At 48.4% G+C, this 21637-nt stretch overlaps 1 protein-coding gene across 2 annotated transcripts in view; it reads right to left on the reverse strand.

Moving 5' to 3' along the window:
- Nucleotides 1-216: 216 nt before the first annotated feature.
- The window catches only part of ppargc1b (peroxisome proliferator-activated receptor gamma, coactivator 1 beta), a 58051-nt gene continuing 36630 nt past the window's right edge, over nucleotides 217-21637 (reverse strand). For both annotated transcript variants that reach the window (XM_085418243.1, XM_085418246.1), the window contains exons 2-12: nucleotides 18350-18535; nucleotides 13970-14164; nucleotides 9603-9728; nucleotides 7375-8338; nucleotides 7201-7246; nucleotides 6415-6479; nucleotides 5716-6319; nucleotides 5465-5522; nucleotides 5177-5295; nucleotides 4743-4870; nucleotides 217-4547 (exon numbers count right to left, since the gene is read on the reverse strand). In XM_085418243.1, coding sequence (XP_085274369.1) covers nucleotides 4456-4547; nucleotides 4743-4870; nucleotides 5177-5295; nucleotides 5465-5522; nucleotides 5716-6319; nucleotides 6415-6479; nucleotides 7201-7246; nucleotides 7375-8338; nucleotides 9603-9728; nucleotides 13970-14164; nucleotides 18350-18535 — 2583 coding nt within the window. In that variant the 3' untranslated portion in view covers nucleotides 217-4455. The remainder of the gene's footprint in view (nucleotides 4548-4742; nucleotides 4871-5176; nucleotides 5296-5464; nucleotides 5523-5715; nucleotides 6320-6414; nucleotides 6480-7200; nucleotides 7247-7374; nucleotides 8339-9602; nucleotides 9729-13969; nucleotides 14165-18349; nucleotides 18536-21637) is intronic.

The following is a 21637-nucleotide window of genomic DNA, read 5'->3' on the forward strand; positions in this document are numbered from 1 at the left end:
GGTGCTGTATGACAGGTGGTGACAGCATGAAAACTGAACATACTGTGGGCTGAAGCTGGTGAACCACAGACTGCTGCATTAAAACAGCAGAAAAAGCTTGTTTACGTGGGACAGAGTCAGTGGCTTCAATTTTCGGCCTTGACAAACGGCTGGAGACCTGGGTGGTCTTCCGGTGGCTTCGCCCGTTTGTGCCAAAAAGCAGCACGTGCACTGAAGGTTTGTTCATTAGGATTTTATTTTTGGAGGCAAATCAATGAATATATGTACTTTATACAGTATATGAGGAGCACATCTCTACAGTTTAATAATGTAAACAATCTCTGAAGAGAAATGTATTCAGTTTAAAAGGAAGCCATAATCTTCTGTTTTAAACTATTTACATGAATTAAAATATAATTTATAACATCAGATACTCCGCTTCTATGAAACTAGATTTTAACAATTCAAAAATACTGAAATGCCTTTGTCTCCACATTCTGCAGACATATGAATTCACACAAAACCAAAGACGTCCAAACTAAGTGGCATATAAATAAAAAAGAAGACACGCAAAATAAAACCAACATATGTAAAAATATAAAATCTCACTAGCAGTATTTACCTTTTTGTCTTTTACCAAAAACTAAGTTAAAAAAGAAAAAATAAGAATTTGTGAATCTGATAGTCATTAGATGTAAATAGACAGGAAATCAATAGAAATGAGAAACGATGAAACGAGTATGCCCTTTGTCGAGTTTCCAAACTCACATTTAGCAGATAAAGACGCGTCGATGCTGGGCTCCATTCTCAAACCAAAAACCCGACAAGATGTGAAACGAGGCGTGATCAGACGCGCTTTTTTTTTTTTTTTTTTTTTTTAAATGGCCACGGCGTCGCCAACGTAGAAAACCCAAGACGTTACGTGTTTTTCCACGAGCTGCGAGCCAAGCTCTTTATTACTGAAGATTTTTTAAAATTTTTTTGGTTAACCTGCCTAACAAATGATTTTCTTGCCATTTCCCATTTTTCTGAAAGGAAGAGTGGAAAGAAAGGTATTGCATTGTGACGAGGGTATTCCCTTTGGAAGGTTTTTTTTTTAAATTATTTGGATTTGCTGCCTGCTGACCTAGGACCTAGACCAGGCAGACAGCACTTTTATATATATATATATGTATGTATGCTGAAATGTGTTCTCAAAACACTCAGGAGAATGATCAACATCAAAGTTTTCTATAAGAAAGTATATAATCATCTAGATATCTACACAAACACACAAATATATATTCATATATATGTATATATTTTTTATAATATGGCTATTGAAAAAAAGTTGTAATTACGTCAGTAATTATTTAATAATAAACCACATTGGATTGGAAAGGAGGTTAAACAGTAATAATAAAAGCTAGTGGTTCCCCCGGCTGGTTTTTAAGGCTTGCCGTTTGGAGACGGGGGTAGCTGATGTCGTTCACCTGGAGGACTGACTGCAGAAACCCCTCTCGGTCTCAGATTTTCAAATTAAAAGCAGGGCGGAAACCTCAGCCAGAAACTCCGCCCACACACCTGTGCCTCTGCGGGGGGAGGGGGGGGGTGCAGATATTTAACAGGGTCAAACCGGCGACAGCTTCCTTTTGTTTCCCCCCTCTCACATCCCGTGTTCTGGTCGCGGTGTGGATCGGCTGCTGCTGACACACGACAGAAACTCCTTCCCATTGGCTCTTTGATGGGAAACGCCGTTTCACCGTTTGTGACAATTTTGTGCAAGAGTAAATTCAGATGGCCATTCACGACGCACCGCTTTCCTCCCGCTGCGGTCTGCGCACAGAGCATCCGGCAGTACACCTCAGCACCACCCACACACATTATTTCCTCAGGATGTGAGGATGGCTGTAATCAGAAGATTATTACGTATTGCATCTTAAATTGCTTTTTCAGAAAACTGAAAACAAAACGAATCGTTTCATAAACAGCAAAGAAATGGGACGTGCTAGTGTGACGGACTAAAGGGAACTACAGTGTTGGATTTCCTCCCCGACCCAAACCAGCACCTCCCGCCTGATTCAGAATCAACAGTGACCCACCACCTTTACAAAAACACACAATACATTTTATGTTTACAATGAGGCATAGTGCTATGTACACATTATATACTCATATATTTCTTTTTAACATGTAAACCAGCACATTCTCTCACTTTTGAGTAGTATACATACTAAGCACAAATACTCATTCAGGGGTTCTTGTTCCTCCATCAGTATGTATACGTTTTGGACATCAGTGAGCCTTGGGGGAGGGGTGCGGCCCCCCCGGGACACTTTGCTTGCTGTTGTTTTAGTTTGAAACACTGAATAAGGCGCCTTTGTACTTAGTGTGCGTTCCTAATAAAGTCAGACAAGAATCAAGTGATGTAAACATTCAATTTTTTGTGTGTTACCAACAAGTCGATTAGATAGAGAAAGGAAGAGGAAGGGGAAAGAAGTGGGAGGAGTCTGGGGAAGGCCCGGAACCCTCAAACCCAAAGAGAGAGAGCGAGAGAGAGAGAGTCGGGCCGGGAGCGAGGATGAGCAGATCAGGATTGGGCGCATTCCCGAGGAAGAACGAGGGAAAGACGGGTAACCTGACCTGCTCCGCCCCCCTGGCCCGGCCCAGGTTAGGGTTAGCATCAGTAGTGTCCAACTTAAACACGAGACGAAGACGAAACACTCAGCTACACGAGGACACGGTCGAGACTCGAAGAAACAGACACGCCGAGGACCGCCGTGAGGCGGCCCCGGACACAGAGAGTAGCCCCCCATCGTGGCTAGTAGTGGTAGGAGTCGCAGTATTAAAAGAAACCCACCCACACTGCCCATCAGCAAAGAAAAGCCCCACACCGAAAACACAGAGCAAAGAAACCAGTGACAGACACTTATAAAAGAGGAGGGGGAGAGCGTACACAGACAAAGGGCGGGGGCGGATGGATGTGAGGTAGAGATGCTCATCTGAAGCAGGCGGGAAACCCCCGCTCTGTTCCTTCCCTTTCGGCCGGCCCCTTGCTTGTCCTCGGGCCATATCATGCCACCTCGCCGTCAGCTGTGGAGGCTCTCTCCCTTTGACGGGGTGCTGCTGCTGCTAGCTGCGCAGGGAATGTAAATCGGCCGCAAGCGGACGACCGCTGAGGCCGGAGCGGCTCACGCAGCCCTGCCAGTGTAGCCTTTTAAAGCACCGGAGAGCTCCACAATCTTTGGGCGAGCAGAAACGGGGAAAACGCCACGATTACATTCAGGTCCTCGAATACATTCCACGAGACCAGCCGATCCTTCTGCGTGCTGTCGAGGGCAAGGCTCGCGCCGCGGCCGGCCCACACACGTGACCCGCGGGCAGCTCTTGGCCCCACAGGGCTGATGAGCAGCTTCAAGGGGTGAATACTGGACAAAGTGCTGGATTTGTACAGAGCGCTCTCCATTTTCCTCACGCTTGCTGCTGTCCAGATGTAAACAGTAACGGTTGCATTGGCGGTTGGGGGGCTCCCATCAGGGAGACAGGGAGGCTCTAAGATCTGGGAAAAGTGTTTCCAACTTTCGTCCTGGTTCTGATGGATGTGGGCAAACTAATCTGTGCCTATGCCTCCATCTCAGGCCACGCCTCCAGGCGTTCAAGTAAACTCACATCTTATTTCAGTGCGTGTGAACGAGTGCGGGAACACTTTTCCCAAATCCCGAAAGCCTTCGTGTGTGAAGCAGCAGCAGCAGCAGCCGTAACGTCAGCATGGCGGAGATCGGAGGGAGGGACAGCAGAAACAGGTGCGTCCTTACAGTGCATAGATCAAATCAAGGAAGCACTACAATTACAAAAAGGAAAAAACATGATTTTTTTTTCTTCATATTAGATTTGTAAACTTTCTCAGTCATAAAATAATTACATTAAACGTTTTCTTATATTCTTTGTCCATAACACACACACACAGTAATTTTAAAATTAATAACATCCACAATTTGTCGCTGAAACAAAGCAGGTTCTTTTTTGGGGTTATGCGACTGCACGAGCAAATGCAGCTCGTAGTCGCCTGTCGTGACCTCAGAGGGGCATTTCTCTTTTTTTACAAAACAAACAGAACAACGAACACATGGGGACACACACCACAACAACCAACGCCACGCAGGGATAGCAAGGATCTGCTACTGGGTCTCTCACGCCCGCTTGTCCACAGCGAGGCGACGGCATCCCAGTGCAGACAAGAAAGCAGCACAGAAGCGATCTCTCTGAAGTGACCCTGCACCGCTCTGCGGTCCCAGCGGCGCCTCGTTTATGAGCAGTGTCCTCCGGTGAAAGAACTTAAAAAAACAAGGTCCTCATTGTTTATTCCAACGGTAAAAATGTAAACATTTCGCGAGGTCGTCTTGTGAGGAGGAACCAGGAGTCAGTCTGAGGGCAGAGCCGCGTCGCTGCAGGGCTGATGCTCTTTACTAAGGCTGGCCAGACGGTGGACCTCTACTGTCAGCGGTGCAGGGACTTTTGGGCCTCCTTCAGCAAAGTGTCAAAGTCCATTGCGTCGTACTTGCTCTTGACCGGGCCGGGACCTGCCTCATCTGAAACACACAGAGCAAAGCTTCAGGTCAGGCGTGCTGCTGGGAAACAAACCACAGCTGGGTGCGTGCCCCGCCTCTACAGGCGGGAGGATGCTCTGCGGTAGCTGAAGCGCTCTTCCTCTGCAGCACTAATGACTGACACACCTGTCCAGGTTACTGAGTGCACCTGTGAGTGCTGCTGTGTGCGTTCATTACCGAGGTCTATGTAGCGCTTCCTCGTCAGCCTCCGCGGGCTCACCGGTCCGTTCTGGAAAACACCTTCCCGCTCTCTCCAGTGCTTCTGAACGCCCGATGAGCGGATCTTTATCACCCCGCAACGCTCCCTACAGGCCGGCAGAGGACAGGCGGTGCATTAGCTTACTGGTGCTTTAAGGCGTGGTGCAGACACGTGACATCCTGGATACAATGAAGCAGTGACTTCGCCTCTGACCCCAAAACAAAACTATTACATCAACACCACCAAATGTTTGGGTTTGTCTGCAACAACAGGAGCGGGCGCCATCATTAAATTAAAATTTCAAAGTCACATTTAATGAGCCCCTCAGGAAGTGACCCTCTCTGACCTTTAGGGGCTGTGGCCAATCACGGGACAGACTCAATGACACACACACACACACACACACACTTACTCGTTGCAGATGATGACTTTGCAGTCCTCTGCTTTGCCGAAAATCTGAAAGCGTTTCCTCAGCATGTTCTGGGTCACGCTGCTCGGCAGGTTGTGGATGTAAAACACCTGGCAGTTGTCCTGGCAACAGGGAAACCATGGCAACAGTCAGGACAAAGGACAATACAGAATACTGAAAGATGTGTGAACTAAAGCGAGGGGAGGCCGAGCGCAGAGCTGCTCTCAGGTACGCAGAGGCACACCTGACTGTGGCTACATCAGCACTCAGGCTCTGGAACGACGAACGTACCTCGTCAGGATTGGCTTTGATCCCCTGCGTGTCGTCAGGACAAATCTCCGAGTTCTCACTGAAAGAGCAGGGGTGGTTGAATGCGAGATTAGGACAAACACGAGGTGAAAATGAAAGACACGAGCAGGTAACAGGTGACTGCGGCAAAGAAAAAAACCTGTGTTCCAGAAATAATGACCTCTGATCTTTGACAATGTAAGACTCACTGGGATTCTGCTTCTACCCCCCCCCCCCCCAAGTGTCCATCTTACCTGGAGTCTTTCTTGCTGGAGGGGGAGTTGGGGCACAGGTGGGGGATGGGCGAGGGCGAGCGAGACACCGACGAGCCCTCTGCCTCTTCTTCAGAAGCTGGCGGCGTGGCAGCGTCCGACTGGCGGTCTGATGGGGGTGACGATGACGATGTCAGCTGCTCCCGCGGCTCTGCAGCCTCCGGGTGCACCAGCCCGTCTTCGCTCTCCTTCCCTTCCCGCTCCTCCTCGGCCACTCTGGGAGTTGGAGCACCGACTCTCTCGCTCTCTGCTCGTCCCTGTAACATGGCGCCAAAGATGGCAGCGCTACGCTTGCGGCTCTCGCCGAGGCTCAGCAGACAGTAGTCATGGTCACCAAAGCCACGGTGGGCGTCAGTCTCGCTGGCCTGGCCCATGCGCCTCAGCTGAGCGTATAGCTCCGTCTGCTCTGGCAGCTTCCGCTGGTGGTGAGCCCGGCTCGCCCAGGACGAGGTCTTTACGGCAGCACTGCTGTTTGAAGCCAGGTGGGCGGGCTCGCTTCCGCCACCTCCACCTTTTCCTCCGTCTGCCGGCTTGAACAGCTCGTCTTCCACGGGCTTGTGAGGCGGAGTCGTGGGAGGGGTGAGACCTGAGTGGGGACGACAAAGGCTTGAGTACATGAGCGAGAAACAGCATGTGCAGCTATGATGTCATCGCGTGGGGCCCCAGCAGCAAGAGGCTTACCCGCCGTTCCGCACAGGTCCACGCTGAGCGTCTGCTCAAAGGCCTTGGTGCTGTACTGGGACTCTCTGCCGGATCAAAGCAGAGGACACGTTAGAGCCCTGAACACAATCACCATTCAATAATGTTCAAAAAAGTACTCTGTCTGCCCAAATTAAATTCTGAGAAACCAGCCAGGGTCCTGATGAATCTGGGTCTGGCTTAAAAGTTCAGAAATGGCCCCATGGATGGTGCTGAAGCCTTTTATCCTGAAATCTCATCAGACCCACAGGTGAGCAGCCGGAATGTGATGGTTCTTCCTGTTTTGGTTACCTTATGCTAGAACTTCTGATGAACATGAGCGTCTTTTATACTGAAGTAAAAGTGAGCTCAACTGGAGAGAGACCGTTTCACTGCAGGGTAAGTGATGTCCCTGTGTTCCTGCACGGAGCCTTAAATTTAGTGTCAGCCCAAACAGTGCACACACTGACAAACTGCCAACCATTCAAATTTTTATAATTAAGATCATTAAGCAAATACCCAAACAGGAAGAAACGAATGAATGGAGGTTTTTATGGTTTCCAAGTGATTAACAGTCATTTGCATGTTTACAGGCTTTAGATTAGCACAGCTGAAACAATCCTCTCAGCATCATAATCTGAAGTATGTTCAGCGTGGAGCGCCTGCTGAGTCACCTCTGCACTGCTGTCAGCTCAACGTTAGTAAACCTAAAGTGAAGTTTCCGGCCTAAATAACTATGGTGCACCTGCATGATGAAACCTACAGGTACTCTGAGCTGTGAATACTCACCCTGCAGACTTTGTGTTGAGAGGCAGACACAGGCAGGCTGGCTTTTCTGCAACCACAACAAAAATCCTCTCACTGCCATGTACAAACTCATCAGCATGTAGGTCAGTATTGCTGTGACGAGGTCACACTCGCAGGCCCCGCCTTCACGAACGAAGGAGGACGTGCGTGACGTACCGTGGCAGCAGGGGTGACTCAGCTCACTGGACGTTAGCTTTCCCCTCAACGTCTCCGTCGTGCTTTCCCCTCCAGCTTGGGTGGGCGGCAGTTTGAGCCCCACCCGTCCCTCCTTCCTGTCTTCTTCCCTGGCCCGTTCAGGCCGCAGCCTTTTGGCAAAGCGGCTGGGAAACGATGCCAGCCGGCGTGAGCGCCGAACTGAGAAGGAGCCGCTGCAGTCTGCAGTCTTCTCCAGGCTTCGTGGTGGCTCAGAGGAGTGGCTTCTCCTCTCAGGGGTCTCAAGGTCTGGCTTGGGGTTGGCGGAGGTGGGGATTTGGGCCGGGCCTGAGGGAGCGGGTTCTCCCGTTCGGTCGGGGCTGAGAGAGTAGGGTGGGCGGTGCAGTCTGTAAGGCTTGCTCACGTCAAAAGAGCTGCTCTGCTGCAAGAGCGTGCGGAGAAGGGAGTCTGCCTTCATCTCCCTTCGCCGAGCGAAGGGGAGCTTCCTGGTGGCGGTGCTGGCTGACCCAGTCGAGCCCCCGCCGGTCCCGGGACCAGCCACCAGTACCACTCTACTGTGAGAAGTTGTGGCAGGTGAGCGGGGGGCCTCAGGTCGGGCCCGGGACCGCAGCAGGTCACGGTCCTTACGATCCCAGCCCTGCTGCTTGCGCGAGGGCAGGCAGTAGGTGTGCATGTACCTGATCAACTCCACCACAGACTGCAGCTCCTTCTCTGAGCTGAACTGAGGCTTCGGTGCCTCAACGGGGGCAGCGGCCACGCTTGCCGCTCCCTCTGCTTCACTGCTGGAGGACTCCTCCTCCTCTTCTTCCTCCTCAGACTCACTGTCCTCGTCCTCCTCTTCCTCGTCCTCCTCCTCCGTGTCAGGAGCCGCAGTGTCCTCCGTGGTGGTGAGGTGGCGGTGAAGCTCTGTGCACAGACGCCCAGCGGGACGCACCGCCCGGGGCTTCCTCTCCTGAGGGACGTCACTCTGAAGATGGAGACAAACAAGCGGTTAGAACAGGAAGTGCTCTGCATTACAGGATAAAAAACATGGCAGTGGGGGCGTGTCTACCAACAACCTGCAAAAAGCACTGCCCAAATGAGCACCACAGTCTACCAAGAGCATAAACCAGAGGGTGAGAAACAAGGTGAGCATGTAGGAAAAAATAACATGCGAGGGAAATATGATGATGCTCAGCTCTGTGTGTGCACCGCTGAGCAAAAACAGCTCGGCTCACTGTAAAAATGTACTATAACGTAACTTTATTAAGTATCCATGGCAATAGATGTTGTTTCCCTCTGCAGGAGGCAGTATCAGTGCCATAAATGATTTTGAAGCCATACTACCTCACAATGCTACTGAGTAGCTGTAGTCTGTTGTGATTGTTATCACAACAGATGATAAGGATCAGTGTAATTAGACTCAAATTCTACAACAATTCTCAGAATTGCTTTGTGTTTGACGCCAGTGTGCTGGTAGACGGCATGTTCAGGTGGCTCAGAGAATCTGATGGAATTTGGAAGCTGGATTTTAAAGAAAACAAGCCATCGGGACGAAACAAAAACACGATCTGAAGGACAAGAAAGGAAAAGTCAAAAGGCCTTTCTGTGCCTAGATATTTAAAAGCTTGTGGAACAACTTTTTGGTCTGCAGCCCTTGTAGCATCGGTGCTGTGAGCTAACACAGTTCAGGCCTGCTATGCAGTAATGAAGGATGCAACTACAGCAGCCTGTAGTCTTCCACTACATCCTGATGCTTCAGATGAACTGTTTTGTTTCATTCTCCTGTCTGCAGCTGTTCCTGGAAATGAAAAATGAAGCCCCACACAACAAAACATGGAAGCAGTTTCCTGCCCTGCACAGAGGCTCACGTTTAATGTCTGTGCTGCGTGCAGCTGTGGATTATCCACATAACTCACTGCTGCCCTCACACCATCTGCCACAGCACAGCTACGCGGCTCTAAAGCTAAAGCCACAGCTCTGTGAACTCCGTCCAGCATCAACAGCATCCTCTCCTCGGGAAGGTCTCGGCAAGCTTTTATTCTACAGCTTAACAATCTGTAAAAACTGCTTCGTACTGTACCATTTACTGCTGATGTACTACTACCTACGCAGCCACGAGTACTGCGTCGACTCATTGTAAAAATCCAGAGACTGGAGAATTTAATTTTGATAATTCGTTGCTCTGTTGAAAACCTAATTCAACAAGTAGTGAACTTTTAAACAGCACGTACTGACAGGAAGTGTCTCACCTTCAGCAGAGGCCTGACCGGACGAAGGCGCAAGCTTCTGTTGCAGTAGCGATGGCCATTCACGCCCTCTTTGTGCACGTCCATGCCTGCAGGCATGTTGGGAGGCGTCAGCAGCAGCTTCTTCAGCTGAGGAGGAAGAAAATCAAAAGGTTTCAGAAGTGTCTTCATGACGTAGACATAGAGCGCCGCTTTGTGCGCGTGCACGACGGCGAGGCGGATGTACAAATGTAGTAAAAACACAAACACGGGAGAGGGCTCACAGAGAGATGAATGCGCCAGTTTTTAATCTACGTTCTGTCAGCTGTTAACACTTCGCTGATGGATGTTTGTACAAGAGTAACATGCAGGCCGGGTCAACATACTGTACATTTATCACTCGACTAAAGCTGACAGCGACACGGCACGCTCACGTTCCCATTAAAAACTCTCTCTTTCTATAATAACCGAGCACGACTGCTCCTTCATCCCTCCATCACAGTCTTCTTACAGGCATGAAGCCAACCTGTCCTTCATCATCCCCCAGTATTACCCTTCAGCTGAATATTAACACTAGCACCCCCCAAGCCCCGCCCACTGTCCTCGTCGCCCATTCAGTGCAGGTCTGAGCTTCATGTCAGCTCCATCAGCTCCTTTTTCAGTCTCTCTGAATCGCTGGTAGAAACTCACGGATGTTGCCGCTTTATAAAAACTCTGTTTCTGATTGGGGCCGTCACAGGTAAGCAACATTATATGAAGACCTACTGCAGGGCGTGCAGAGCGTTTATGATGGCGTGATGCTGCGGCTGACTCTCTGGAGGTCAGCAGCTGTGTACCTGTGAGCGACGCTGCACATCATCACCAGCCGTCAGCACTGGCTGCAAGCACAGATACTATCTGGGTCGGGGTGAGTGGGCCGGTCGCCCACATCGTTAATGGGCCACAGCGGCTCTTTGTGGGCGAGCCAACTTGGCTCTGAGCGCGTGCTGATGCTCCGCTCAGAGTCCCATTGAGGGGCGTGAAAGTGGCAACTGAAGGTTTGTGTCTGTTTGGACCACTGAAAGCATCCGGGGCCCTCAAACACACAGTTTACTCTTCTTCGCTCTACTCTACTCTGGACACCTCCCACAGCTTCAGTGGCCTCATCAATGGAGGCCTTGTTCTACACTGGGACAAATAGTCATGAAGAAAGAGCCAAGGGCCAATCACATGTGAACAAACTGCAAGAGTGTGCACAAGCACCGAAAGAGGGGGACACGGTGCAGAGAAAACACATGTTAAAAGCTTCTGCACGGCTCTTTTAGCTCTGAGGAAACTGAACTTGTCACTGTTTATGCAGCTTTATACGTATATGTCATGTAATTATAATCACGCCACACAGACACGACTTTTAGAAGACTTTGGAACAAAATTTAGGATTCTAGGATTTATCAGTAGAGGCCGCCACCTCATTTAAGCCTGAACACAGTGACAGCAGTCATGTGACAGCACGCAGAGTAAAGAGAATAATGTTGTTAGGAGGCTGCTCTGCCTGCATGGATGTCCGGCTGCTGCACCTGTGAGAACACCTTCACTTTTTAAAATTGTTTCTCAAGTCAAACGCAGCCCTGTGCAGTGTAATAATTTAAAGCTATTTAAAGAGTCTCAGAGTTGCATCTGTCACAATCAAACTGCTCTGGAGTTTTCTACATGTGGACCTTTGGGATCAATATTATCAAAAGTGCACCAAAACTTCAAGAATAAACGACGGCGACAGTCATGAAGTCTGAGCTGGCGTTTCTGTGACCTTCGGGGTCTCGTACTTACAACCTGAGTTCTGGCTGACTGATGACCGCCGAAGCTTCAAGGACAAACGTGTGAGACAGCAGAGACGACGGCATGTCGTGGCGTGACAGCTCACTATCTTTGGCCTGTTTTGCACCAAACAAAAGCTTCATTGCATTTAACCGCCTGCAGCGATGCCCGACTTCCTGCCGGCACACACTCACCGTTAGCGCTCACAGGCTTGACTGCTTCTTTTTTGGCTTCCTCAACAGCCAAACTGTCCTGATTACTGAAACATTTACCGTCACTGCAATTTCCACCAATTTGGAAGGAATGCCCTATTTTCCTGCTAATGCCTCTCAGATCCGTCCCCACTACTGTTAGTACACTAGAGTACTCCAGTCATACAGTAAAACCTCTGTCTTACTACCTTGTATATAAGTATTATTCCTAAACGTGTCGTTGGTGATGTGTTCTGCATGTTGTCAAACTGAACACTCAATCCCAGTGGTGTCACTAAAACAGCTCGCAGTGGGTGCACACACTTTACAGTGTAGCTTTAAATGAACAGGGATAACGATGATGGGGCCCTGGACACTGGACATGATTACACCAACACTGTCAAGGCTCCACCTACGTGTCTGTTAGTGTCTGTGGTTCTGTAGTCTTAGTGTTCAGATATTATTTAGGTGGGGAACAGAACCTCTCATCATTTATATTTGGCGCTCCTTGACCTCTTGGTCCTTTTGTATACATACGTGAGAAGCATGAGGCATAAAAATGCACAGATTCCTTCTTTTATACTGCACCGCACCGACCTCTGACCCCAGCTCCAACCTCTGACCCCAGCACAGATATGAGCAGGTGTCAGTTACATTAAGTTAGTAAAAGCATGAAGTGGAGGTGCTGGGGTGGGGTGGGTTGCAAAGCGGTTTGAAGAGGTAACAGCAGGCAGGCTCCCACCCTGAGCCTGGTTCTGTTGGAGGTTTCTTTTTGTTCAAACAGTTTTTCCTTTCCACTGTTACCAAGTGCTTGCTCCTAGGGGGTTGTCTCATTGTTGGGGTTTTCTCTCTATTACTCCAGTATAAAGTATAAAGCGGCTTGAGGCCAAAGCAGTTACTACAGTGCACCTGTACCAGAGAAGAGCAACGGCTGATATGCTGCCATCGCTCAGTCTGCTTCCTCACGGCTTACACACTGCAGCACAGCTGCATTCACTGTAAGGCTCCATCATTCATTTGCTGGTATAATTCTGCGGAGCAGTTCAATCCAAGGAGACTCAATGGTGTCTTCTTTCACTGTAAGAACATATTTTATTGTTCCATAAAGGATATTGACCCGTTCTTATCTCACAGTCTATCACTGCATTCATTTTAGAGCCCAGCAAATGTGGCTCAACAGGGTGGTTTTATAGATGGCCTCATCGTGTCAGTACAAAAAGAAGTCAGAGCATGCTGGTAAACATTTACACTGCAGGTATTCAGACATCCGCCATGACTCACGACTGCCAAACAATAGCATCTTTGTCAGCTGCCGCTAAATCAGAGCACACAAGTAAAGCCTGCGAGCACCGTGCGCTGAGGAAGCGGGTGGATTTGTGTTTGTGACGAGAGCAACAAGACCGCATTGGAGGTAATCGCATGAGCAGTCAAATAACTTCCTGCTTCAATTACCTCCAGGCTGAGCCCAGCAGGGGGGGCTCAACAGGTTTCAGAGTTTTTGGTAAGGAGGCGACGGGCTCAGGTGCACACAAGGGCTGATAACGGGGGGAGGGGCAAGTGGGGAGAGAACAGGATTTGTTCCAGGAAGAGTGATTCAGGGAACAAGGAAGAGGCCCGGGGGGGGGGGGAGAACAGACACACACACACTTCAGCACAAAGACCAACACAGACCACCTCACTCATGGTCCTGAGACTGTGTAGGTCTGCAGAATCGTCAAATCACTCACACAACCTTGAAAGTTTCCTAAAAGTCTGAAGTCAGCAGCTCGCTGTAAGAAACTGTTGTATCGCCGTTCTCAACACATCTCAGACTTTATTCTTTTTCAGGATTTCATCATTTATGACCAGATCTCATTCTCACACAAACCTCTACAAGGCGCTCTCTCTGAAGCATTTCACCCTATTTGTGTGACTGAAATAATGCCTGGTTCCCAGAAACGGGACCCCCACCCCCACACACACACAGGATGAAAGGTTACTTTGTGCTGCTCTGTTTTCCTGCAGTTAAAGGCAGACTTTGAACCTCGCAGGCCGATGAGGGGATCATGAAGGTTAGTGAACGCGACACAGATGGAGATACGGGGGAGAAAGCTGCAGGGAGAGCATGGGAAAGGAGAGGCTCAGCACGTCGGGGTGACGAGGGCTGGATAGGGTTTGAAGCTCGCATTAAAGGATCTCTGTCTGTTGGGCTGTGAGAGACGTTTGATTTGCAGACCAATGACAAAAGAGAAACAGGAGATGAATACCAAACATAACAGCCCTCTGTTATGTTTGGTATATTCATCTCCTGTTTCTCTTTTGTATACCAAACATAACAGAGGGAGATGTGGAAAATTGAGGTCCAGACCCAGAATAGAGACAAAAGAAACAGTTCTGATGCTGCTTCACGCCGCTCTGTGTTCTTACCAGAGACGGGTCCTCGGTCTCGGACCCCAGAGGCTGGCTGAAGTCCTCGGCGCTGAGAGAAAGACCATCTTCCTCTTCTTGGCTGGGCTCCTCCCCCAGGGCGGGGAACACAGAGAGTCCACCCACCTCGGCATCCACAATCCCATCCAAACTGTCGGTGAGAGCGGCGAGCAGAGCCGCGTTCTCCTCTTCTATCTGCAGGAAGAGAACATGGGCGGGATCAGGAACACCGATACAAACCTCAGAGACCCACTATTAATCCACCACACCAGATCTATCACCATCACCACATTCATATGAATGGATGTATGTTTGGATGGATGCATGGATGTATAGATGTATGTTTGGATGGATGGATGGATGTATACATGGGTGGATGGATGGATGTATAGATGTATGTTTGGATGGATGGATGGATGTATACATGGGTGGATGGATGGATGTATAGATGTATGTTTGGATGGATGGATGGATGTATACATGGGTGGATGGATGGATGCTTGGATGTATAGACAGATGTCTTGGTTCTCAGACTGAAGGACTCTTCGGGAGCTGAATCACTCCTCAAACAATGCCCCATACATTCTGATCACTCTTTCTTCTTGTTTGTGTCATTTATCACAATAACATCACAGGTCAGGTGACTCCACTCTGACCTTTGACCTTGTTATCTCCGTCAGTACGACACTGAGTTCTCTGCAATGCTGCATGTGCACTTCTGTAATGTTTCAGCATGAACATTGTCTCGTTTGAAGAAAATAATGTTTATGTGTAATTTCAGTCCAAGCTCAGCTCTCTTTCCACCGCTGGCCCTCCTGTGACATCCACACAGGAGTTGTTTACTGTTGATGAGCTGCCATCTTGCTGAGAGCAGAGTCTGGTGGAGAGGCGATAGCACGGCTGGCCTACGGGAAGCCAGCGAGCTTCATTCATCTGTCTCTCTCTTTTATCATCCAGATCCATCTGTCCCCAGCTGCCAAAACTATTTATTCCTACATTTATTCTCCATCTTCAGGCCAGCTCACGTCTTCTCTGCGGGAATCTACACAGTGCTACATCAGCAGAGGAAAGCCTTTGATTGGCTAAAAGCAATACTTAATTTAACAGTCACAGAAAAACAGATTTACATTTACCTGACAATCAAAATACAGACACTTACTTACTTACACTTTGTTAGGTACATCTGCTAGTACTGAGTTTAACTCTTCATGGCTCAGATTCAACAAGCTGCTCAGAGACTGACATCATTATGACATCATCACACAGCTGATGCAGATGTGTCTCCTGCATCTCAAAGCTGCTCTGCAGGACTGAGATCTGTGTCTGTGGAGGCTGCCTGAGTGCAGTGAACTCACAGTCATGTTCTAGAAACCAGTCTGACATGATCTGAGCTTTGAGACACGGAGCTTTGTTATCCTGCTAAAGACGGTGGAATGAGGTCATAAAGGATAGGCGTGGTCAGCGGCAGCACTCGGCCAGGCTACGGAGTTTAAACGATGCTCAGCTGGTACTGAGAGTCACACCAGCAGCAGCCTGAACACGGACACAGGCAGGATGGATCCATGCTTTAAACTCGTCAGACCAGGAGACGTTTCTCCAGCTTCTGTTGTCCAGGTTTGAGAGTCTGTGTTAGCCATAGACTCAGTTTCCTGTTCTTACTGACAGCAGTGACACTGGTGTGGTCGTCTGCTTCTGGAGCCCATCTGCTTCAAGGTTCAGAGACGCTCTTCTGCAGACTTTGGTCGTGTCCAAATTCATGGGCTGCATCCTCCTGAGGACCCGGCCTTCGCAGTCTACGTGGGCCAGGTCCTCAGAAGGTTGGGTAGGCCGGAAGTAAACGGCCGTGAAATTGGACGGTCTAGCCTTCTGATTAGCGTCACCGCTGTCTCGGTGGAGTTTAATAAACTCAGCCGTCTGCTCCTTGCTATCTAAAATATAACAGGACACTGGCGTAAATTCTCGACTGTCTCATACTTCTGTTTAATCAGGTTTCTGTTTGACGTTTAGTAGCGGCCGCCATTGTTGGAAACTGGAGTTTGGCTGGGCCGCGCTATGAATTCTGGGATATGGTAGGCCACGAAGGACACATCCGACCCATCCTTCAAATTCGGAGAAAAGAAGGACGCATTTGTCGGCTGCATTCGGAGGAGTCTACGAATTTGGACAGCCTTCGGCGCGTCGCTGTGACGTAATCGGTCTACAAATGCGGCCTCAGGAGGATGCAGCCCATGAATTTGGACACGACCTTTGGTTGTAGCGAGTGCTTACTGGAGTTATTGCTGCCTTCCTATCAGCTCTAAGTAGACTGTCCATCCTCCTCTGACCTTAGCGAGTCATTTCCTCCCACAGAGCTGCTGCTGGCTGGTTATTTCCTCTGAGCTCAGAGATGGTTGGAGATCAGTGTGTGAAACACTCAGACCAACAACCATGCCACATTCTTTCTTCATCATTCTGATGCTCGGTCTGAGCTTCAGCAGCTTGTCTTGCCGTGTGATTGGCTGACACACGAACAGCTGAATAGATGTCCACTGAGCATGTGTGGGCTTTTATTGCTAAAATCATAATTCTAAATCAATTTGCTCTTTCCTTTCCTGATCTCTGCACTCTGAGGTTAAATTAAGTCACACAAACACGATCGATAACCTCCAGCTGGGGATGAGATTGCGACACGCGACCGTAAATAAGCACCATATTGACTGATAGCAGAGGGGCAGAGACACTGGGAGGGCTTCATGTGCCTGCTTATCACTCTATTCATTACTCGTATTCATAATCAAACGCGGTCTGACCATCTACACTGCTGTTTTAATCTGATCAATATAGTATTGACTGAAATATAACATATCAGAGGAATGAAGGGGGGTGCTGTGTTTTTCAAAGCTGTACATGTGCAGAGTGAGTTTGCAGAAACAGAAAAATGAGTGAACACAGACCAGAACGCATCAGGAGGAGCAGCACTGGTGACAAACACAGAAAGGAAAAAGTGCCATGAAGCCATCAAAGAGCTCCCGATACCACAAAGGCCGGGAAGTAAAGCAGCTGCAGTGTTTGATCGAGACAAAGAACCAGAAAAACGGTGAGATTAACGCGCCCGTTTCCTCTTCGTGTATTTTCTTATTAGTCGGCTGCTGTTAGACATGAAGAATCTCACTGCTGTAACTTCTCAGTATGAATACACCTGTGTCCATGATTGTGTCTTTGCGACTGTGTGTGTGATTTTGTCTGTGCTGTATGATTGTGTCTGTAACTGTCTGTGTTGTGCGTCTGTGATCTTGTGAAGTTTAGTTTCGTGTCAGCAACAGGAAGTCAAAGAGTCGCTCAGGCGTCAGCTAATGTGCATCGAAGTAAGAATAAAACTGAGGCGCTCAGAGAGCAGACAGGGGCTGTGGGTGTTTATTTACCTGAATTCCCATAATGCTTTGCCTGTCTTCATTTAACCAATACTCTCTGTGGCACATTGCAGCATCAAAGCAATTTCCATCAGCAGACTTGCATTACACAGCAGATGATGTGGACCTAAATGCTACTTTATCTCTCCGTTATTGTCTTTTTATTCTCGAGGTGCTCTCAATTTAGCCTCCATAATGGGACTGCAAGACTTTGCAGGGACTGCAAACCTATGGACGATCAATGATCCAGGGCCGGCTCGCAGATAAAGAAAGATTAGAAGGGTATTCCTTGAATTCATCCCGGAAGGGCACCAGACACCGGAGCCTCGGGCTTTCAGCGGCCCAGCAGATGTGCTGCTTGCATCATCGTGTTACACGCAGCATAACTGGGAACTACTTTCTTGGCTGGGCCCACAGAGACACGCTGCATGTCCACATCTAAGCACAAGGGTCAAGACAGGGGTTTGGGTTTTACACCCACTTCAGCATAGGAAACTTTGGCTCTCTAACAACATGCTTCTGAGACCCAATTCCACGAAAGGCACGTGTGAGATTCAATTAACAGCTGAATTAATTCATAAAACAACAGCTTTGGTCAAAAGGTCTGAAAAAACAAGAAGGTGCCAAAACAAAAAGCACAGATTCAGCCTCTGTTTGGTGTGAAGTGCTGAGACAAGCCTGCAGCGCGTGGACATGTTTGCCAGCTGATTCCGGCCTAACACCTCGTGCTCGCCTCAGTTCACTAAAATAATATCAGAGCATATATTTTGTACACTGTGCAGCTAAAGGAGTCAGCAGGGAGTATTTGGGAAGTCCTTCACACAACACCAACTTTGTCTCAACACTAAACAACAGACGAAGATTCATTTCCCTCTGACCACCAGCTCTTCCAAGAATAGAAAGATAACGAGCATAGGTATGAGAAAGAAAGACGCCGAAAAAGGAGACGTATTTTCGAGAAGAGGCGCCGGCTTCAGGACAGAAACCTCACCTCGAACAGCTCGTCTGCTGTGCTGTAGTGAATGGAGGCCGGCGACGCGTTGGCCGACTGATCGTTGCACCACTGCAGCTCGCTGAGGCAGTTGACGCTGTCAAAGTCGCTGGTGTCCAGCTGGGAGAGGTCAATGTCCGGGAAGTCGGTGTCCAGACGGTCCGAACACACCTCCTCCTCCCCATACTCAGGACGGAAAAAGAGAAGGAGAGGTCACGTTAGTTAAACATTGAGATCAAAGCAGCATTCCCAGGAGCCTGGGTTCTTTCGGGATACAAAAAAATAGCACAAGTCACAAAGATCACAGCTGGGTAAAAGTGTTTTTGTTCTGCTTTGCCTTAAGCAGTGGATGATGCTATCTGTGCTCTCTGAAACACAAACGTGGAGATGGTTCTCCTTCCACGACTCCGATGAGTCTGAATGTTTCTGTGTGGTTGTACTGTCAGAGCTTCAGTTCCAATCAAGCCGCCCTTTCTCAAAGTGAGAGGCACTTTGGATAAAAGTCTGCACTGTAAATCACTGTTCGCTGTCAGCATCACAAGGAGCTCTCATCAACAGCTGCTCATTAGATGTAATAAGGCTTCCACATTAGAGGAGGTTCAACACCAGGATCGCACAGACTGTCTGTCACATGTACAGTCGCCCAGTGTGGACGGTCATCATCTATTAATGCACGTCTCACTGTGGTCACAGTGACACATGTGATGAGTGCTGGTTTTACTGAGCTGCATGTGTATTCTGACCGAGGAGGTGGATGGTTGATATAAAAATTCAAATTCAAATTTTATTTGTCACGTACACAGTCATACACAGTACGATATGTAGTGAAATGCTTGGACAACTGCTCGTGACCTAAAGAAAACAAAAAAGGAAAAGGCTATGAATAAGAAAGGAAATAAATATGAAAAATTAAAAAGGGTAAATTTAACTAGGAAGGAATAAAATATAAATTAAGGTTAAAAATGAAATAACTGTACAACACAAATTAGAATGAAGGGTAAATTTAACTGGGAAGAATAAGATAAAGATAAATATATAAATTAAAGTTGAAAATAAAATAACTGTACAACAAAATACACAATATAGAACTATATAAGAATGTATGAAGAAATCTAAATATAAATAAATATATACACAATAACAGCAGCTGTACAAGTATTAACCGGAAATGAAGAATATAGTGACCAGTGTTGTGCAAAACCAAAGTCCAGAAAGTCCAGTGTGTGTGTAAGAACCATATGTGTGGGTCAGTACTGTGTGGTGGTGTGATTGAGAGACCGTATCGCCTGCGGGAAGAAGCTCCTCCTCAGTCTCTCTGTGTTGGTCTTCCGGGAGCGGAATCGCTTTCCTGACCTCAACAGAGAGAACAGTCTGTTGTTGGGATGGCTGAGGTCCTTCACGATCTTCCTGGCCTTGGTCCAGCACCGCCTGCTGTAGATTGAGTGCAGGTCAGGGAGCTCGGAGCGGATGGTGCGCTCAGCTGACCGCACAACCCTCTGTAGAGCTCGTCTGTCCTGCATGGTGCTGTTCCCGAACCAGGTTAAGATGTTTCCCGCCAGGATGCTCTCTATGGTGCACGAGTAAAAGTTCCTGAGCACCTTGGAGGGCAGTTGGAAGTCTCTCAAGCGTCTGAGGTGGTAGAGACGCTGTCGGGCCTTTTTCACCACGGTGTTGATGTGACAGGACCATGACAGGTCCTGCGTGATGTGAACTCCGAGGTATTTGAAGCTGTCCACTCTCTCCACTGGGCACTCGTTGATGACGGGGGTCTGGTAGTTCCTCTCCTGCTTAGTGCTGAAGTCCACTATCAGCTCCTTTGTCTTACTGACGTTTAGAAGGAGGTTGTTCCTCTGGCACCAGTTCTCCAGATTCCTAATCTCCTTCAGGTAGGCCGTCTCGTTGTTATCAGAGATCAGGCCCACCACGACGGTGTCGTCAGCAAACTTGATGATGGTGGTGGAGCTGGTAGTGGCCACACAGTCATATGTGTACAAAGAGTACAGCAGGGGGCTCAGAACACACCCCTGGGGGGCTCCAGTGCTGAGAGTGCTTATAACTTTGTTTTCTGATGTTCTTTAGTGACAAATATCTCAAAGTTGTTCGAGCTCTGCGCGTCACTCACTGCAAACACCGAAAGAGAAAAAAAAAGGAGACCTAGGCTTAGACACACAGCAGAGGAATGGAGATTATTTCCAGGCAGTAATCAACAACGAGGATCTCCTACGATCACATGAAATCACAGGAACCTCCACATGAACTCTTATGGACATAAAGGACCTCAGCAGGCACCCTCTGACCCCTCGCAACATCTGAGGTAACAAGACCTCAAGAATCATTTCCCATTACCAAATCACTCGACACCTACACGAAGCCTCTGCCTGAAGGAACAAGAGCCTTCACCCTTCATAAAGTCAGGAACTGCCAAACACTTCTCTAAAACCTCAGCGATGGCTTGCCCAACTCTGAAAAACTCACTCCCTGAAAATGTCCGTTGCCCATACAAGACGATTTCAGATCCCGCTTCCTAATCAACAATTCCTGAAATGCTCTCAGGAACATGTGAAAAGGGAAACTGTGCTCAGTTTGTGTTTTACCCTCAAGATCACATCTCTAAATTCTTTACCATGTGGCTCACAGTCACAGCAGGCCGAGCCTCTCACACACACTGAGCCACGTCACTGCGAAGAGCAGGAAGTGTGTGTGCGTGACTCGCCGTGATGGGAAATGACTGCGTGGTCTCTGAAGGGAGGAGGAAACATTCCTTCCTTAACGTCTGCATGAAGACGACACACAGAATCAATGTCCTGTTTTATGAATGATGAGGAAACGACAACACACACACTGGGTCGACCAGTTAAACGTATTTAACTGATTCAAACAGATCAGCTTTCCTCAAACACAAAGCAGCTCAGCTTGTAGCCGACTCGTCCTCTGCCGTTTGTGTCTGAGCGTGCAGAACACTCTGTCCCAGCAGCAACTGTCACGTTTCTATCAGGTTTCAGCTAGCATAGCTGAGACCACTGATGTGATGATGAAATTAACCAAATTAACACGTTCAACACGAGCAGTGCTCTCTGCTCACACAATGAAAGGAACACTTTTTATTCCGAGTTCAGAGACCCACCATCTCTGAGGAGGCGTATCCTGTCATTAGGTATCAGGGTGAAACCCTTGGACCCACTGTCAGACTATGTTACATGTTTTAATGTTATATTTAACCACATATGGCCTAAAATTGCACTCGTTCAATTTAAATGTTTTATTTGAAGCATCATCTGCACACAGAGG

Source organism: Rhamphochromis longiceps, linkage group LG2 (genome assembly GCF_057381845.1).
Source record: "Rhamphochromis longiceps isolate RC_006_pf linkage group LG2, R_longiceps_female_GT1.1, whole genome shotgun sequence".
Classification (NCBI taxonomy): Eukaryota; Metazoa; Chordata; class Actinopteri; order Cichliformes; family Cichlidae; genus Rhamphochromis; species Rhamphochromis longiceps.